Source organism: Tiliqua scincoides, chromosome 3, assembly GCF_035046505.1.
Source record: "Tiliqua scincoides isolate rTilSci1 chromosome 3, rTilSci1.hap2, whole genome shotgun sequence".
Lineage (NCBI taxonomy): Eukaryota > Metazoa > Chordata > Lepidosauria > Squamata > Scincidae > Tiliqua > Tiliqua scincoides.
This window is the reverse complement of record NC_089823.1, coordinates 219,389,676-219,404,368: the sequence shown is the minus strand read 5'-3', so window position 1 is coordinate 219,404,368 and position 14,693 is coordinate 219,389,676. Positions and strand designations below refer to the sequence as shown.

The 14,693-nt window shown below is 42.2% G+C and overlaps 1 protein-coding gene across 1 annotated transcript; it reads left to right on the top strand.

The window, feature by feature from the left end:
* The first annotated feature begins 61 nt into the window (after window positions 1-61).
* Window positions 62-13,647, top strand: LOC136645302 (NACHT, LRR and PYD domains-containing protein 1b allele 2-like). The gene is made up of 9 exons (XM_066621536.1): window positions 62-204; window positions 1,097-1,317; window positions 1,405-1,655; window positions 3,024-3,155; window positions 3,400-3,538; window positions 5,503-5,556; window positions 9,229-9,309; window positions 11,528-11,812; window positions 13,561-13,647. Exons 1-9 carry the CDS (start codon window positions 62-64, stop codon window positions 13,569-13,571), a joined length of 1,317 nt encoding a protein of 438 aa, XP_066477633.1. The 3' UTR covers window positions 13,572-13,647.
* Window positions 13,648-14,693: the final 1,046 nt, after the last annotated feature.

The following is a 14,693-nucleotide window of genomic DNA, read 5'->3' as shown; positions in this document are numbered from 1 at the left end:
AGTGTGTGCATGCACGGACACACAATCTCCCTTCACCCCTTTTATTGGCATTCACGTTATAATGTACTCTCTTTGCTCTTATGCCCTGTTTGCAAACAGAGCAGCATTGCTGACCAAAGGGAAAGGTCTACAGAGGATACAGTTCTTGTTGTGCTGTGGAAGAGCTGTGTCCACATCAGTCTTCCATTCATATATTTTTCAGATGTATGTTTGGAGGGATAAGTAAGTTGATCAAACACCACTGTCATGCCATAGTGAAGCATCCAGCTGAGTTCTGCACATTGTTAGGAGAATATTAGACCAGTAGCGTTTCTACGTTCTTGGTAGACAATAACCTCGGGCTTACTTGACAATTCATATGACTAAGGGCTCAATCCACAATTCCTTCACTTGGGCCGGCGCAAATCCCTCACGCTGGCCCAGGAGGGTTGCAGACGTGCCATAAGGCATGTTTGTGGCTCCTTGGGAGTCGGTTAGGCCGGCATGCAGAGGCTGGAACAAGCCTCTATGATGACAGAGGCACTGAGTCTTGCATTGGCCCGGCTGAGCTGACGCAAGGCTCTGAGGTAGGTGGAAGGGGAGTGGGGTGGGAGTGGGAGGGGGGTGGCGTTCCTGGGCGGGTGGAGGGCAAGGGCGGGCGGGGAGTGGGAGGTGGGGCTGGGATCTGGCAGTTATGCCAGATCCCAGCCCCCATTCCCGGGGAGATCAGAGTGTCTTGAAGCCACTCCGCTGTCATTGGACTTGTACCACCTCAGGAGCTGGTGCAAGCCTGAGGAGACCATAGGGGAAAGGGCGCCCTTGCCCTTTCCCCTTGCCTCTGGCTGCGCCACTTTTGGCCCCTATCCTGTGCTAGGTACAACACAAACCTCCTGGCTTGCCTGTTCCAGCACAGGATAGGATAGCTCCCAAAAAAATCATATGTTGGGGATCAGTGAATCCTAGTTTCAGTAGATAAAGAAGTTTGATATAGAGGAGATAAAAGTTTGATATAGAGGAGGAAAAGTGGGGGGGGGGGAAATCGCATGATTTCCTAAATATAAAATTATGTGTCATGCAATTAAAGCTGTACTTTGTGTATTGTGTATGTCTCATATAGGTTGAAGCTAGATACTGAAGGACTTTATGAGTGTGCTATCACAGGCTTAGTCTTCGAAGTTTCCAAAGCTGCTATCATTGAATATTCCCTTTTGTCTTGGAGCAAGTATGCTGCTTTTGTTAAAGGTCCGTGGATTGTTGGGGGCCCAATATTTGATGTCAAATGTGCATCGCCTTCAGTTCTTACATCCATTCAGTTTCCACACACCCTCTGCCTGAATGGTAAGGACTGTCCAGTGAATTTAAGCACACTTATAACTCTACTGTGACACATTTTTGGAATGTTAATATTTTGATGTTTCTTTGCAGATCATTTATCTGACATGACCTTCAGGGTGTTCCATTTCAAAAACAATGGTGCAGAATTAGAACATTCTGTTGATCATTCGGCTACCCATGTCAAATGGCAAGTGAGCTCACTGTCTCCTGTTGGACCAGTTGTCCAGGAAAATGGTCCAGTGTATTACCACGGGGTTGTTATTTTATACAAAGTTGTCAATGATCACCCTTCCATGTCATTTCGTGTGTATGTGGCTAGTAACAATGACTCATTTATAAAGGTGAGGTCATCTTTTTTGGCGAATCTTGAATATACGTATAAACATAAATAATATTGCATTTGCTTCCAAAATAGTAATATTTCCAGAGTCCATTTGAACAGTCACCTCTCGAAACAAAAAATGTCTGAATGGAGTCTTGGGGCTGTTTAGGTGGCGGAGTCTGTACAGAAAGTACTGTGTTCATTAAAGTGTACAGCTATTTCATGTGGTTACAAGTTTCTGTTAACAAGCAGTACTAGCCACACATTTTTGTGATGAATAAAATCCAGACTACAACTTGCTGCAATTAGAGGTAAAATAATCCACTTGCATAGCAGAAAACTGAAGAAAGACCCACAAGCCCTGGCTGAAACATTTGTTTTTCCAATAGTTGTTCATTCTAGTGCTAACAGCCTGAAGACTCAACCACAGGGACTCTGCGTACTACGGTTTGTGAATTGCTGGTTGATATACTGTTCTTGAGCATGTTTATTTGGTCCCATTGATTTCAGCAGGACATAATTGCTTAGGATCACAACTGTGGAGCTCCTGGTTGATCAAACAGCACTGTCATGCTATAGTGAAGCATCCAGCTGAGTTCTGCACATTGTTAGGAGAATATTAGACCAGTAGCATTTCTACATTCCTGCTAAACAATAACCTAGGGCTTACTTGACAATTCATATGACTAAGGGCACAATCCAGCCCTTCACTTGGGCCGGGGCAGATCCCTCACGCTGGCCCAGGAGGGTTGCAAACATGCCATAAGGCATGTTTGCGCCTCCTTGGGAGTCGGTTAGGCTGGCATGCAGAGGCTGGAACAAGCCTCCATGCTGACGGAGGCACTGAGGCTTGCATTGACCCGGCTGAGCCGATGCAATGCTCTGAGGTAGGTGGGGGTGGGTGGGGAGGAGGCAGGAGGGTGGCGTTCCTGGGTGGGTGGAGGGCAGGGGTGGGCAGGGAGTGGGAGATGGGGCTGGAATCCGGCAGTTATGCCAGATCCCAGCCCCCATTCCCGGGGAGATCAGAGTGCTTTGAAGCTACTCCGCTGTCCTTGGACTTGTGCCACCTCAGGAGATGGTGCAAGTCTGAGGAGACCCATAGGGGAAAGGGCACCTTTTCCAGAGGTAAGGGGAAAATTTTTCCCTTGCCTCTGGCTGCGCTGCTTTTGGCCCCTATCCTGTGCTGGGTAAAGCACAAACTTCCCAGCTTTCCTGTTCCAGCACAGGATAGGTTTGCTCCCAAAAAATCATATGTTGGGGATCAGTGAATCCTAGTTTCAGTAGATTAAAGAAGTTTGATATAGAGGAGATATCACATATAGTAGAGATGTAGATTTTATTTCTTGAATCAGACATTTACAATTAAAATGTTTTGTTTTAATTTTAGGATGTCTCAAAAGCTATAAAACATTCTGGCAAGAAATTCATTAAAATTGAGAAACCCCCATGTCAGAAATTACTCCAAAGTGGAAAGAAATACAGATTAATTAGTGACCCAGAAGCTGAAATAACCCCTGAGGTATGTTCTGCATATTTTGATAATTGACTTGTCAACATGCATGCCATTTTGTAGAAGAAGAGTATGTTAAGACTTACACTTCTGATGTTAGGGCAGACTTTATTATAATAGAGTCTTGGAACATTTAAAAATCATTATATACATGCAATGAGATTCATTTTGGGAGAGCTTAGCTAAAAAAATAGTTTGCTTTGATACTTGTAATGAATAGTTCGGGCTTTTAATGCTTTGATGTTACTTCTAGGAAATTGAATTTGTTGATGATTCTCTCCTAAAAGTGAAAAGTTACATTGAGGTATACTTGGAACAGCCAATGGAACTTACATTGTCTTTACTGGAATTAGAATCTGAAGAAATTGTTTGGAAGGCAAAGCTAAGAGAATGTAAGTATTCATTAGTCACAATATGATACACTTAAGTTCCATTGATTTAACTGAGATGTCTAACTTAATTCAGTGGTGAATTGTCGCCAATGTGTTGTAACATGTCTGAAAGTGCAAGCATCACACACACACACACACACACACACACATTCTGTGGATGCAGTGGTATTCCCAGAAGGGGAGTACAGTGCTAAGTTTTGCAGGGCACCTCAATGTGCAGTGTAAGTGGCCCTTCACCATAGAAACTATTTTGCTTTGCTCTCGCTGCCCGGAGTGGCTCTGACAGCGAGCAGGATGGGCCACTTACACAGCACATTGAGGTGCCCTGGCAAAACTTAGTACTGTGCCCCCCAGGAATGCCATGGTGTGGGTGAGATGTGTGGAGTTTTTTTTTTATATATTCTTGTTCAAAACCTGCTTCCTCAAAGTATCCATAGAGCTATAAACTATGGGGGGGGGCCTATCTGCGGATCCCGTATCAGTGGATTCACTTATCCACAGATGCAGGGCCTCCCCATCTCCACACAGCCTCTGGGGCTTCATTGACCCTCATAATGCCTTTTAAAGGCATAAAAATGTCATTTTCAGTTAAAAAAAAAATAGGAAGTGACGTTTTTAAGCTTAAATGCTTACGGCCCCCATGGGGCTCAGAAGAGCCTCTGAAAGGCGGTGGGGCATCCCTGGTATCCACATTTATTTATTTATTTAGCATATGGCATATAATACACAGACTTGTATATCAGTTAGACTAGATCAAATGTCAATGTCCAGTTCATGCAGCCATTCAAGGACAGAGTAACCTTTATAGAAAAAGTCAGACCATGGGCCAGTATACGCCCTCAGTTTGCAGCCAGACACAATGTGGTACATGGTTTGGTGGGAGAACCCGCAAGGTTCACACTGAAGGGTAGATACTAGCCCCCATTTGAACATTGAGTTCTGATAAACACCATGTAGGGTACGGATTCTACCTTTTTTTTGCAGGGGGAGAGTAGCTGGCCCACCTCACCCCAGCAGTGTCTGTTCTAGTGGCTGTCTGCTGGTATTCATTTGCATCTTTTTAGATTGTGAGTCCTTTTGGGACAGGGAGCCATTTAGTTATTTGATTTTTCTCTGTAAACCGCTTTGTGAACTTCTAGTTGAAAAGTGGTATATAAATACTGTTAATAATTAATAATAATAATTCTATTCAAAGTTTTCCAGTGCTGATGAGGTAAGTTGAAACCTGGCACCTTAAGTGGAGGATCATCTATATATCTACCCGTTTCTGGGCGTTTGACTGCCCATTTAGCTTTCCATTGGGCATTGATGTTATGTTATAAACTGGTATCCACAGTTTATGTTCTTATGTTAATGTGGATGTTGGGAAGGCAGTTTTGACTGCACACATAGCATGTGAATGAATCATGAACTTTGGACCATGATAATCTTTGGCTCATGGTCATTGAATTAAATATTAATGTTCAAAACATATGAAAATAGTTTAAAGCAGAGATGTTATCTTCAGGAGTGGCTTGGAAACCCCGTTGCCCTGAGGCTCTTCATCCCCCAACACTGCATACCTCCTAGCTAACCTGAGTGGGGAGGGAGGGGCCAGCAGATATAGTGAAGGACTGACTGGGTTGGTGGACAGCTTAGCTGGTCTCTGGGTTGGTGGACAGCTTAGCTGGTCCCCTTAAAGTAGTAGCAAGATAACTCCAAAATAAATGTAATGGAGATTCTAAAATGAATATAAATTGTTTCTGTCCCTGGCTGGCGATACAGTCAGGGAGCTGATGCATCTTTAGTCGGGGAGCACAGATAATTTGCAAACTCACATTTTGACTTGTTTTGTTCATACTTTGCTGAAAAGGGGAAAGAAACTCATACTTTCTTGGTGTGAGAAATGTAAGATTTTTGTTAGCAGTGTAGATTATGGTACTTTACGTTCTCATTTTCTTTCAAAAACATTTTCCATTTAACAGGTGACTGGAAACAACATAACCAGAATGACAATGAGAAGAAAAAACGTGTTAACAGTAAGTTGTATTAAAAACAATCTGGTGGAAACTTCTCTTGTGTGCAGTACTATTGGATGTGAATGGAATTAGTTTGTATATTTTCCATTCATTTTACTGTAACTTGTACAGAAGTACCCAATGGGATTATTCAAACAACTTTGACATTTGACATCAACCTGGATCTGCTTGTATCAAGCTGATATCTGCTGTATAAGCCGGTGGCACTTTTGCTCATTGAGGGGTCACAGATTTCCCTCCATCTGCAGGCCTTCCTCCCATTTTTCTCACAAAAGCTGCTCAGGACCATCCCTTTAACTTTACAGCAGGTTTTCTTTCTTTTTTTCTTTCCACCCTTTATTAGTGAGACAGGAAAAAAATACAATCAACTGAAAAAGAGAGAAAATAGAAATGGGGAAAAAAGAGCAAAATTTTTATACACATAACATTAGTGCTACATACAAAAAAACACAAAGAAAAATCTGTAGCAATCTAAACTGCTACAGGCACTGAGTTCATTTTCACTATTCCTCTGTTAACTTCCATGCTACAGCTAGATAATTCAAAAGAATGTACATATCCACAAGCATAAATGATTGTTGCAGTATAACATGGGCTTGCACTGGAACAAGCAGGCTGGCATTATAATGTGCTGAATGTAGATATTATGAATGTATATTATTATTATGTAGGTTGCTTTCCAGAAATGGCACAGATCTGAATAGACCCATAGGGACTGGCTGAGGCTTTGCTTGAAGCAAGGAGAAAAAATTCACCTTACTCTGGGGAGAGCCGCAGCAGTCCCAATGGATCTACTCAGATCTGTGCCATTTCTGGAAAGCAACCTCCACTGGCACAATGCTAGTTATGCCTGCAGAGGGAGAAGGGAATAGGATTAGATAATTAACAACTTCTTTCCAGAAAAATCAGATTACTAAACAAGACCACATCATGTGTGTAAATGTCACATTCAGCATATTGTAATGCCAGCATTCGATTCTTTAATTAACCCTTTACTACAAAGACATTGTGTTGTCCAGTACACCCTGAAAATAATTTTTGTTGAATTATTTGCAATCTAAGATCCACAGATACTGCAAGAACGTTATTTAAAATCATTTTTCCATTAGTTATACAAAGTAGGACAGTCCAGTTCTGCTTTCTGCGTTCCTCTAAGTCAGTGACTGCCAAACCACGACCTGTGGATCGGATCTGGCATGACGCAGAATCCCTTCCCGATGTGAGCAGTGCTTACCGTTCCACTGCACTGTTTGCAAGAAACCCCTTCATCTTTGTTGCATGACCATCTGGGCAGTCGCCATCTACCCAGAAATCTAGGTGTGAAGCCTACTGGGACAGTGGGCTACAGATGCAACTGCCCAGAGCTTACAATGATGAAGATGGAGGGGTCTCTTCTGAGCCACGTGGGGGAACAGTAAGCACTGGCCCAAACAGGGACACTTTTAGCACAACACAGTGGTCACAAGTTTGGCAACCACTGCTCTAGGTAGTTAAGTATCTTTTCTTAACCCATTTCTACCTGACCCACAAGTGTACACATTTGGTCCCTGTTGCGTATATGCTACATTGGGCAGAAATGGCTTAAGTAACAATCAAATATTTTCAGATAAATATGGTAGGCTTTATTTTCTTTGACTCTAAAAGTGCTTTTCAGGAGGCTGCAAATAAGAGGGAAATTGAAAGGCTCCATAAATTTATTTAATAATAATAATAATAATAATAATAATTAATAAACTTTATTTATATCCCGCCCTTCTCCCTAAAAGGGACCCAGGGTGGCTTACAACATGTTAAAAACAGATTAAAAACATAATTTAACCAACAGATAAAAAACATATTAAAAACACATTAAAAGATACCATAAAAACAGTAGTCAGATAAAAAGAGCATAAAGCAGCAGATCATAGAGGAATCAGGCCTGTAAAAAATACTAAAAGATGTTAAAAAGGCCATGAACTCAGAAGGCTTGTTTAAACAGAAGGGTCTTCAGGCCTCGCCGAAAAGTCTCAAGAGAGGGAGCCATTCTCAAGTCAAGGGGAAGGGAGTTCCATAACGTTGGTGCCACTACTGAGAAGGCCCTATTTCTTGCCGCCGCCCCACGTACCTCCTTAGGTGGCGGCACTTGTAAAAAGGCCTTCTCTGATGACCTAAGACAGGGGTGCTCATTATGTCGATCGCGAGCTTCCAGTCGAAATGAGTCGATCGCAGGCTTCTCTCCCGTCCATGCATCACTAGGAGTGAGCTCCTGGCAGGCTTGTGAGCCCAGGGAGCGAGCCCAGGGAGTGAGTCCAGGGAGCCTAGGGAGTGAGTCCAGGGAGCCTAGGGAGTGAGCCAAGGGAGTGAGCACCTGGCAGGCTCCTCCCTGGGAGAGGAACCGCTGGCAGGCTTTTCTCCTGTCCACGCATCCCTGGGAGTGAGCCGCATTGACTCTACTGGGGCTGACTTACCTTTCCCCTGTTTTTGCACTGGTATGTATGGAGATCTGCCCCCCCCCCACTTCCATCTGTTGGTTCTGTGTGCAAGGGGTTTTGCACTGGTCTTGCTGTGATGTCTATACAGAGATCTTCCCTCCCCCACACCTTTCCCCTGCTTTTGCACTGGTATGTATAGAGATCTGCCCCCCCCCCAACTTCCATCTGTTGGTTCTGTGTGCAAGGGGTTTTGCACTGGTCTTGCTGTGATGTCTATACAGAGATCTTCCCTCCCCCACACCTTTCCCCTGCTTTTGCACTGGTATGTATGGAGATCTGCCCCCCCCCCAACTTCCATCTGTTGGTTCTGTGTGCAAGGGGTTTTGCACTGGTCTTGCTGTGATGTCTCTATAGAGATCTTCCCTGCCTCACACCTTTCCCCTGTTTTTGCACTGGTCTGTATAGAGATCTGCTCCCCCCCCCCCACTTGTATTGGAACGGAGGAAGATCTGGTGAGGAGGTAGATGTGGTGTCAGCAGTGGTCCCTTTAAGGGTAAGGCCTGGACATCCAGCAGAGTGTGCTGCACAGCTGCAGCCACTTGAAGGCAATAGGGCCCTCAGGGATATAAGAGCACCTGAGGCAGGAAGGGCTCCATTTATTTATGTGAGTCAGCCTTTTCCTACATGAAGATCATTAAGTCCAAGTACCCTTCCACCATGACTGATGAACATTTGGAAGTGTGCTTGAGGCTGGCTGTCAGCAGCTACTGTCCGGACTATGCATCCTTGGCTGATTCACTTCAGTGCAAGTCATCAAAGTAAACTCAAGTAATTACAAAAAATGTTTATAGTTAATTATGTTGTGTTGTGCAATATTGGCTCATGCAGTTATGCAAGGTACACCAACATACATTGTACACATAAGTGTTATATGTTATGATGGCGCGAACATTGTAAAAAAACTCTGGTAGATCTCCGGGCCTTGCTGGGTTTCAAAGTAGCTCTCCAGCCAAAAAAGTGTGAGCACCCCGACCTAAGAGGACGAGCCGTATTGTGAGGAAGTAGGCGGTCTCTAAGATACCCTGGCCCAGAGCAGTATAGGGCTCTTTACTTACTCAATTCATATTCCACCTTTCTCCCTGAAAGGCACCCAAAGTGGATTCAGCTTATGCGGACTTTGAACCCAAGTCCTTATAGTTACACTTAGAAGGTAAAACAAATTGCACATCATAATATGTGTCCCTTGCCATGCATTTCACAGGCATCAGAAGACGAAAATCCAGCAGCAGTCATTCAGAAGAGGAACTCTACAATAAACGGCTGAAGGGCAATGATACTTCAGGTAAAGAATTCTGCATAATGAAAGAAAATAAGCATCTAGTAATGTGTTTAATCCTTTCATTCTCTGTTCCTTTAAAGCTGGAAAAATCACGAGTTTGTATTTGCTAAATGTTCCGGAATACTTGTTTTGAAATGTGCAAAAAATAATTTGCCTGGGCAAGTGCAATATTACTGTACCTGTAGGTGTCCACTAGAGGGAGCTATTTTTACAAATATTGACATGATTAAAGGAGTCCTAACAGAAAAGTCAACTTTGATAAGTAACATTGAAGCTCGAATAAAATGCAGAGATGTCTGAAGTTGTGATTATCTCGCTGTACTTATTATTATAAAATGAAAACAAAAAGTTGTATTTGGGAGACTGAGAAGAGTATTTTTTTTTCCTGTGCCTTTATGTTGAATGTCTTCTCTTTCAGGTCTAGATACAGCAAGTCCTCACTTAAAGTTGTCAATAGGTTTTTGGAAACTAAGTGAAATGACTTATAACTAGAGGTGTTTGTTTATGGTGGGTAAGTTAGGATTACAGCCTTACAGAACCCAATGAGTTTGCTTCTGAGTAAATAACACAGTTTTCAAACACCTCTATTTAGAACAAAACCGGCTTTACCATAGGTAGGCTCAAACACTCTCAAGTGATGGGCTCGTTGAGTGCTTTCCTATCGCACCACAAAGCACTGTCGTATTTCAGAATGCCTTGCAGAAGTACCCACAAAGCATTCTGGGGTGCATCAAGGCCAAGATGGTGGGTTGTGAACCTGGCACAACCTGGAAGTGGCTTCTGGTAGCCCTACCATGTGCAACCACGGAGGATGCAGAGGTCAGTAGACTGAGAACACTGACCAACTTTACAATGAAATGATGTTGAATGAAACAACTGCGAGAATGTGCTGTAATTGTATTGCTTCCATATTCAGCAGGGTTGGGGGATTGGAAAGAAGAGCCCTCTGTTTTTCTTCCTTTCCTAAAATAGCAAAATATCAATTATTTTGCCATTAAAAATAAAATAGCTTATATAATAGCTATATAATAGATAACATAGTTTAGCTATTTCAGCAAAAAACAGGCAATGAGAGATCTCTGGTTACAAGTCCTATGTATGGGAACAAGGAAGTTGAGTGATTTCAGCTTTACCTCATTGCTGTGTACAGTTGTGTGCACTGCACAAGGCCATCAGATCTAAGTGGGTACCATTCATATTGGAAGGAGAAAGTATGCCAATGGATTGTCACTTCCAGCAGGGAGGAAGTGGTGCCTTTTTCTAATTTGCAGAAATGTGCCATATGGGCTAGCAGTGGCCCCGTTGCTAGCAATCCTCAGCTTCTTTGTAGGTCCTTGGAAACTACCCCCACCAGAAAGAATAAGACAGTTTCTATCTGCATAATCATAAACACTGCAATAAAATAAGCAATTCTGAACCTTCTGTGGTTTGCTGACTTCAACTCCATTCAATCTCAAATTCACCATTTAAAAATACAAATAAGGCAGTGGGTGAAGTGAGCACCTGGGTTAACTGCTGATAGTTGTGTAAACGGATCTTTCAATATCGTGAAAACAGCACTGTAATTTCAGTCCTAACATAAAACGTATTGTGAAAATGTGCAGGTGATCTTGCCTCATTTTTCTGCCATGACCTGCCAGTAGAGGTGTTTTTAAATGTTTTTATTTTTTTGCAGATTTCATTTTTTCCCCAAGGTGGAGAAAGTGGTGTTATGTGTTTTCATTCCAGGGGCACATTTTTATAAATTAAACTTACAAATTATAATCACTTTAAAAGTGTACTAGGTAGATGATATAAGCAGATGCAACCACAGTCATTACCCATGTACTCCCCCAGTCCAGCCCAACCAACCTACAGTGACCAATATGTAGAGGTGTTTTTGCTTTTTTGCAGATTTGGGTGTTAGTTTTTTGTTGTTGTTTTTTTTTTACAAAAATGAGAAGTGCAGAAAGCAGTGTTATGTTTTTTTATTTCATTATCACCAAAAAATCACATCTCTACCTGTCAGATACCCAAATATCCACTCATCACCATTGTAACATCATTAATAAATGTGCAATTTCAAATGAATCTTTCCATAAGAATATGGCTATAGGTATTGAGTTGTCTTTGGTAAAGATGTTTTGGATTTTCTACTGTTTCTTTAGCACTAGCTTTAACTGTAGTGTTAACTAATTAAAAGCAATAACGATATAATTCATTTATGTTTCCATGCTTTTAGATGGAAATAAACCTAATCCAGTTTTAACTGATCAGCAACTGATGACCCTTGCAAGGAAAATGGGTAAAAACTGGAAAATAATTGGCATTGGATGTCTTAAATTGACCTCTAAAGTTATTGATGAAATATCTGGAGCAAAAGAAGAAGATTCTAGTATGTATAGATTCATGATGTTGCAGAAATGGAGGGATTCTGAGCAGAATAATGGAACAGCTCAAAGTTTATATCAGTGTCTTGAGTGTTTCAAGGAAGAGGTACCCCACGATGTCCTGGAAATTCTGGAAGGTAAATACCAACTCTCTTTACACTTCGTTTCTTCTTGATGTTAGATTCTTGAAGTTATTTGAAAGTACCTTCACTATGTTGAAAATGCATCATTTTTAATGTCCTGAAGCAAGCTCTGAAAAAGGGGGGGGGGTCTGCAAGTTTCCATCATGTTGGGGAACAAGATGGCCGTGGCAGGCATCTATTGGTCAGAGTATGTGAATCATCACCAGACCTTCTGTCAACTCTTGGAATTGTTGCCAATTTTTTAAGTGCAAAAAGACATGTACAGAGGTATTTCCAGGTACTGAAAGAGTCTCATGCAGCAATATCCCAACAAATCATAACATTTTTCTATGTACATATATGCTACAAAAAATATGCTACCAAACAAATTATACAAAACAATTATGTAGTACATAGCATCCACATCTGAGAAGTGCCCTGTGAAATTACAGCAGAAGCAGCACTGCTGAAATTCTGCATGATAATTGGGCTTTCCCAGCACCTTCTCAACATCTCCTTCTCCCCCCCCCCCATGGTCCACTCCTTCCCTAGTATTGTTCCTTACCTTCAGAGGCCTCCTTCCATCTCTTCCTCCCAGAGCCTCAAGCAGGACTGCTGAAAGGAGAGTATTGAAAGAGCCCAGTTACTACCTGGGCCAGATAAAGAACTTCTGTGGGCCATACCAGATTGTGGGCCTTGTGTTTGGCACCTTTACTATAAAACAGCGGTCTTCAACCTTTTTTGTGCCATGTTTCCAGTATATAAATAAAGTATGAGACTGGAGAAGCCACTGTCTATCCCACCCCACTCCCAAGATCCAATCCTCCTACCCCTATTCCCATTACCACTTACTCCCTGTCTTTGCAATGGCCTCCCAGCACTTTTCACTGTAACCAAATATTCTTATAGAAAGAGCAGAAAAAGGTACCATGAAACCTGGTACTAATGAAAGCTGTTTTAGCCAGTCGCTAAGTACATGAGCAGGACTAGGACACAATCTCCTGGTACCCGATGAGGTACACCAGATGCCTTCCCCTTTACATGGTGGTGCTCTAGTCCTGTGGTCTTCAAACTTTTTCATTCCTATAAGTTGCTGTGACCCCACGACTGTGGCTTTGTGACTGTGTTGGAATCCAGACCACAAGGTTGAAGAACACTGCAATAAAACATTTCAAAGACTGAGGGTCCAATCCTATCCCATTTTCCAGTGCTGGTGCAGCTGTGCCAGCGGGGTGTGCACTGCATCCTGTGGTGGAGGGACAGTCACTTGGGCCTCCTCAAGGTATGGCAACATGTGTTCCCTTACCATGGGGCTGCATAATGGCTTCACTGGAGCAGGAAAATGGGATAGGATTGGGCCCTAAGATCCCAATCCTGTTCCCCCCACCCTCGCTGATGCAGCGGCATCAAAATGGCTACTGCTGCATCCTACAGTGGGGAGTAGTAGTAGTTAGGAGAACAATTGCCAGTTCCACTGCTGCCAAACGTACCCCCTTTGTTGACCCCATCCACTCATCTCTCTATCTTTGTCTTTAGTGTGGTGGGGAGGCAATTGTGGAGGCCTCCTCAAGGCAAGGAAACTTTTCCCCCTTACTTTGGGATGGTGTTGCAGCTGTATGCAGCTGTACTGAAAAGTTGGATAGGATTGGGAGCTCAGTGTGCAAAAGATTTGAACCTGTTCCCTATAGCCAAGGTTAGCAGATTATCTCTACTATACCACACCTGAGTTTTGAGTAACTCCTAAATCCTTATTCTTGTTCCAGGTTTTTTATAGCAGATGTGAGCTTATGAGGAAACTGCTTGAAAAAGAAGAAAAATCAGGACTGTTCTTCTATGCTTGCTTCTCAAATGGTTAAAAATTGTGTGTCTGAATCAGTTTTAAACCCTGAAGTGTTGCTATGAAGATTTGAAATGACAGGCCAGTTGTAGAAACTTTGCAGTGAACAGCACTCTGGCAAAGAAGAAAAGTGAACAGAATTGTGAGGCACATATATAAACATTTTTCAGAAACTTTTATCTACACATTTTTTACAGAGAACTTTCAAATATTTTTTATCCATGTCTTGCTGTTGGAGATTCAGTCTTCGTGCAATTTTTATCCATTATTATCCTGTGTAAGGAGATGGAAACCTTTCTAAAATGGTCTCAGGTATCCTGGTTTATATTACCTACTGTATGAATTATGAATGTTAATTTTTAAAAGATAACAAAATCTTGCAATACTGGAGGTATGTCTAGTGAGCATGAGATTGGTGAATGAAACTGCTGTTCCTCAGTCTGTTTCAGTTCCTGCCTGCTTCTTGTAATTTTTAAAGAGACAGTACATATTTGTCAGATAATTTTCAAGGTAATTTTGAATTCACATGATTTGAACATTACACACTGACTCTGAAACATGACTTTTGCTTGAGGTGTTGGCTGACTGTATTGTAAACCCATTTTGCAATGTAGTCATTGGTACTTTGGGTTTCCAGTAGATGAGTTTTTCACACACCTGCTATCTTGATCAATCATAAGCTACTCACAGCCCAATCCTATGCAGGTCTACTCAGAAATAGGCCCCATTGTGTTCAATATCGCCTACTAACAGGAAAGTATGCATAGGACTGTAGCCTCAGGGAACTGAAAACTGACACTGTGAGGAATATACTCCTGCTCCCATGGATTTGAGTTGAGGTATAGCACTGACAATTCATACCAAGAACTCAAGGAAGAAAATTTCTACTAAACAACTATATAAAAATAGCATGCATGCTACATTAGAACAAGAATAATAATGCCCAACAGACATACTATTTCAGGAGCATTGTTAGATCATTACCACAGTGGTTGGAATACTGCTCAACATCAGTAAAGCTGATGTGTTCTTGAATGTTTTGCATTCCACCTTATCCAC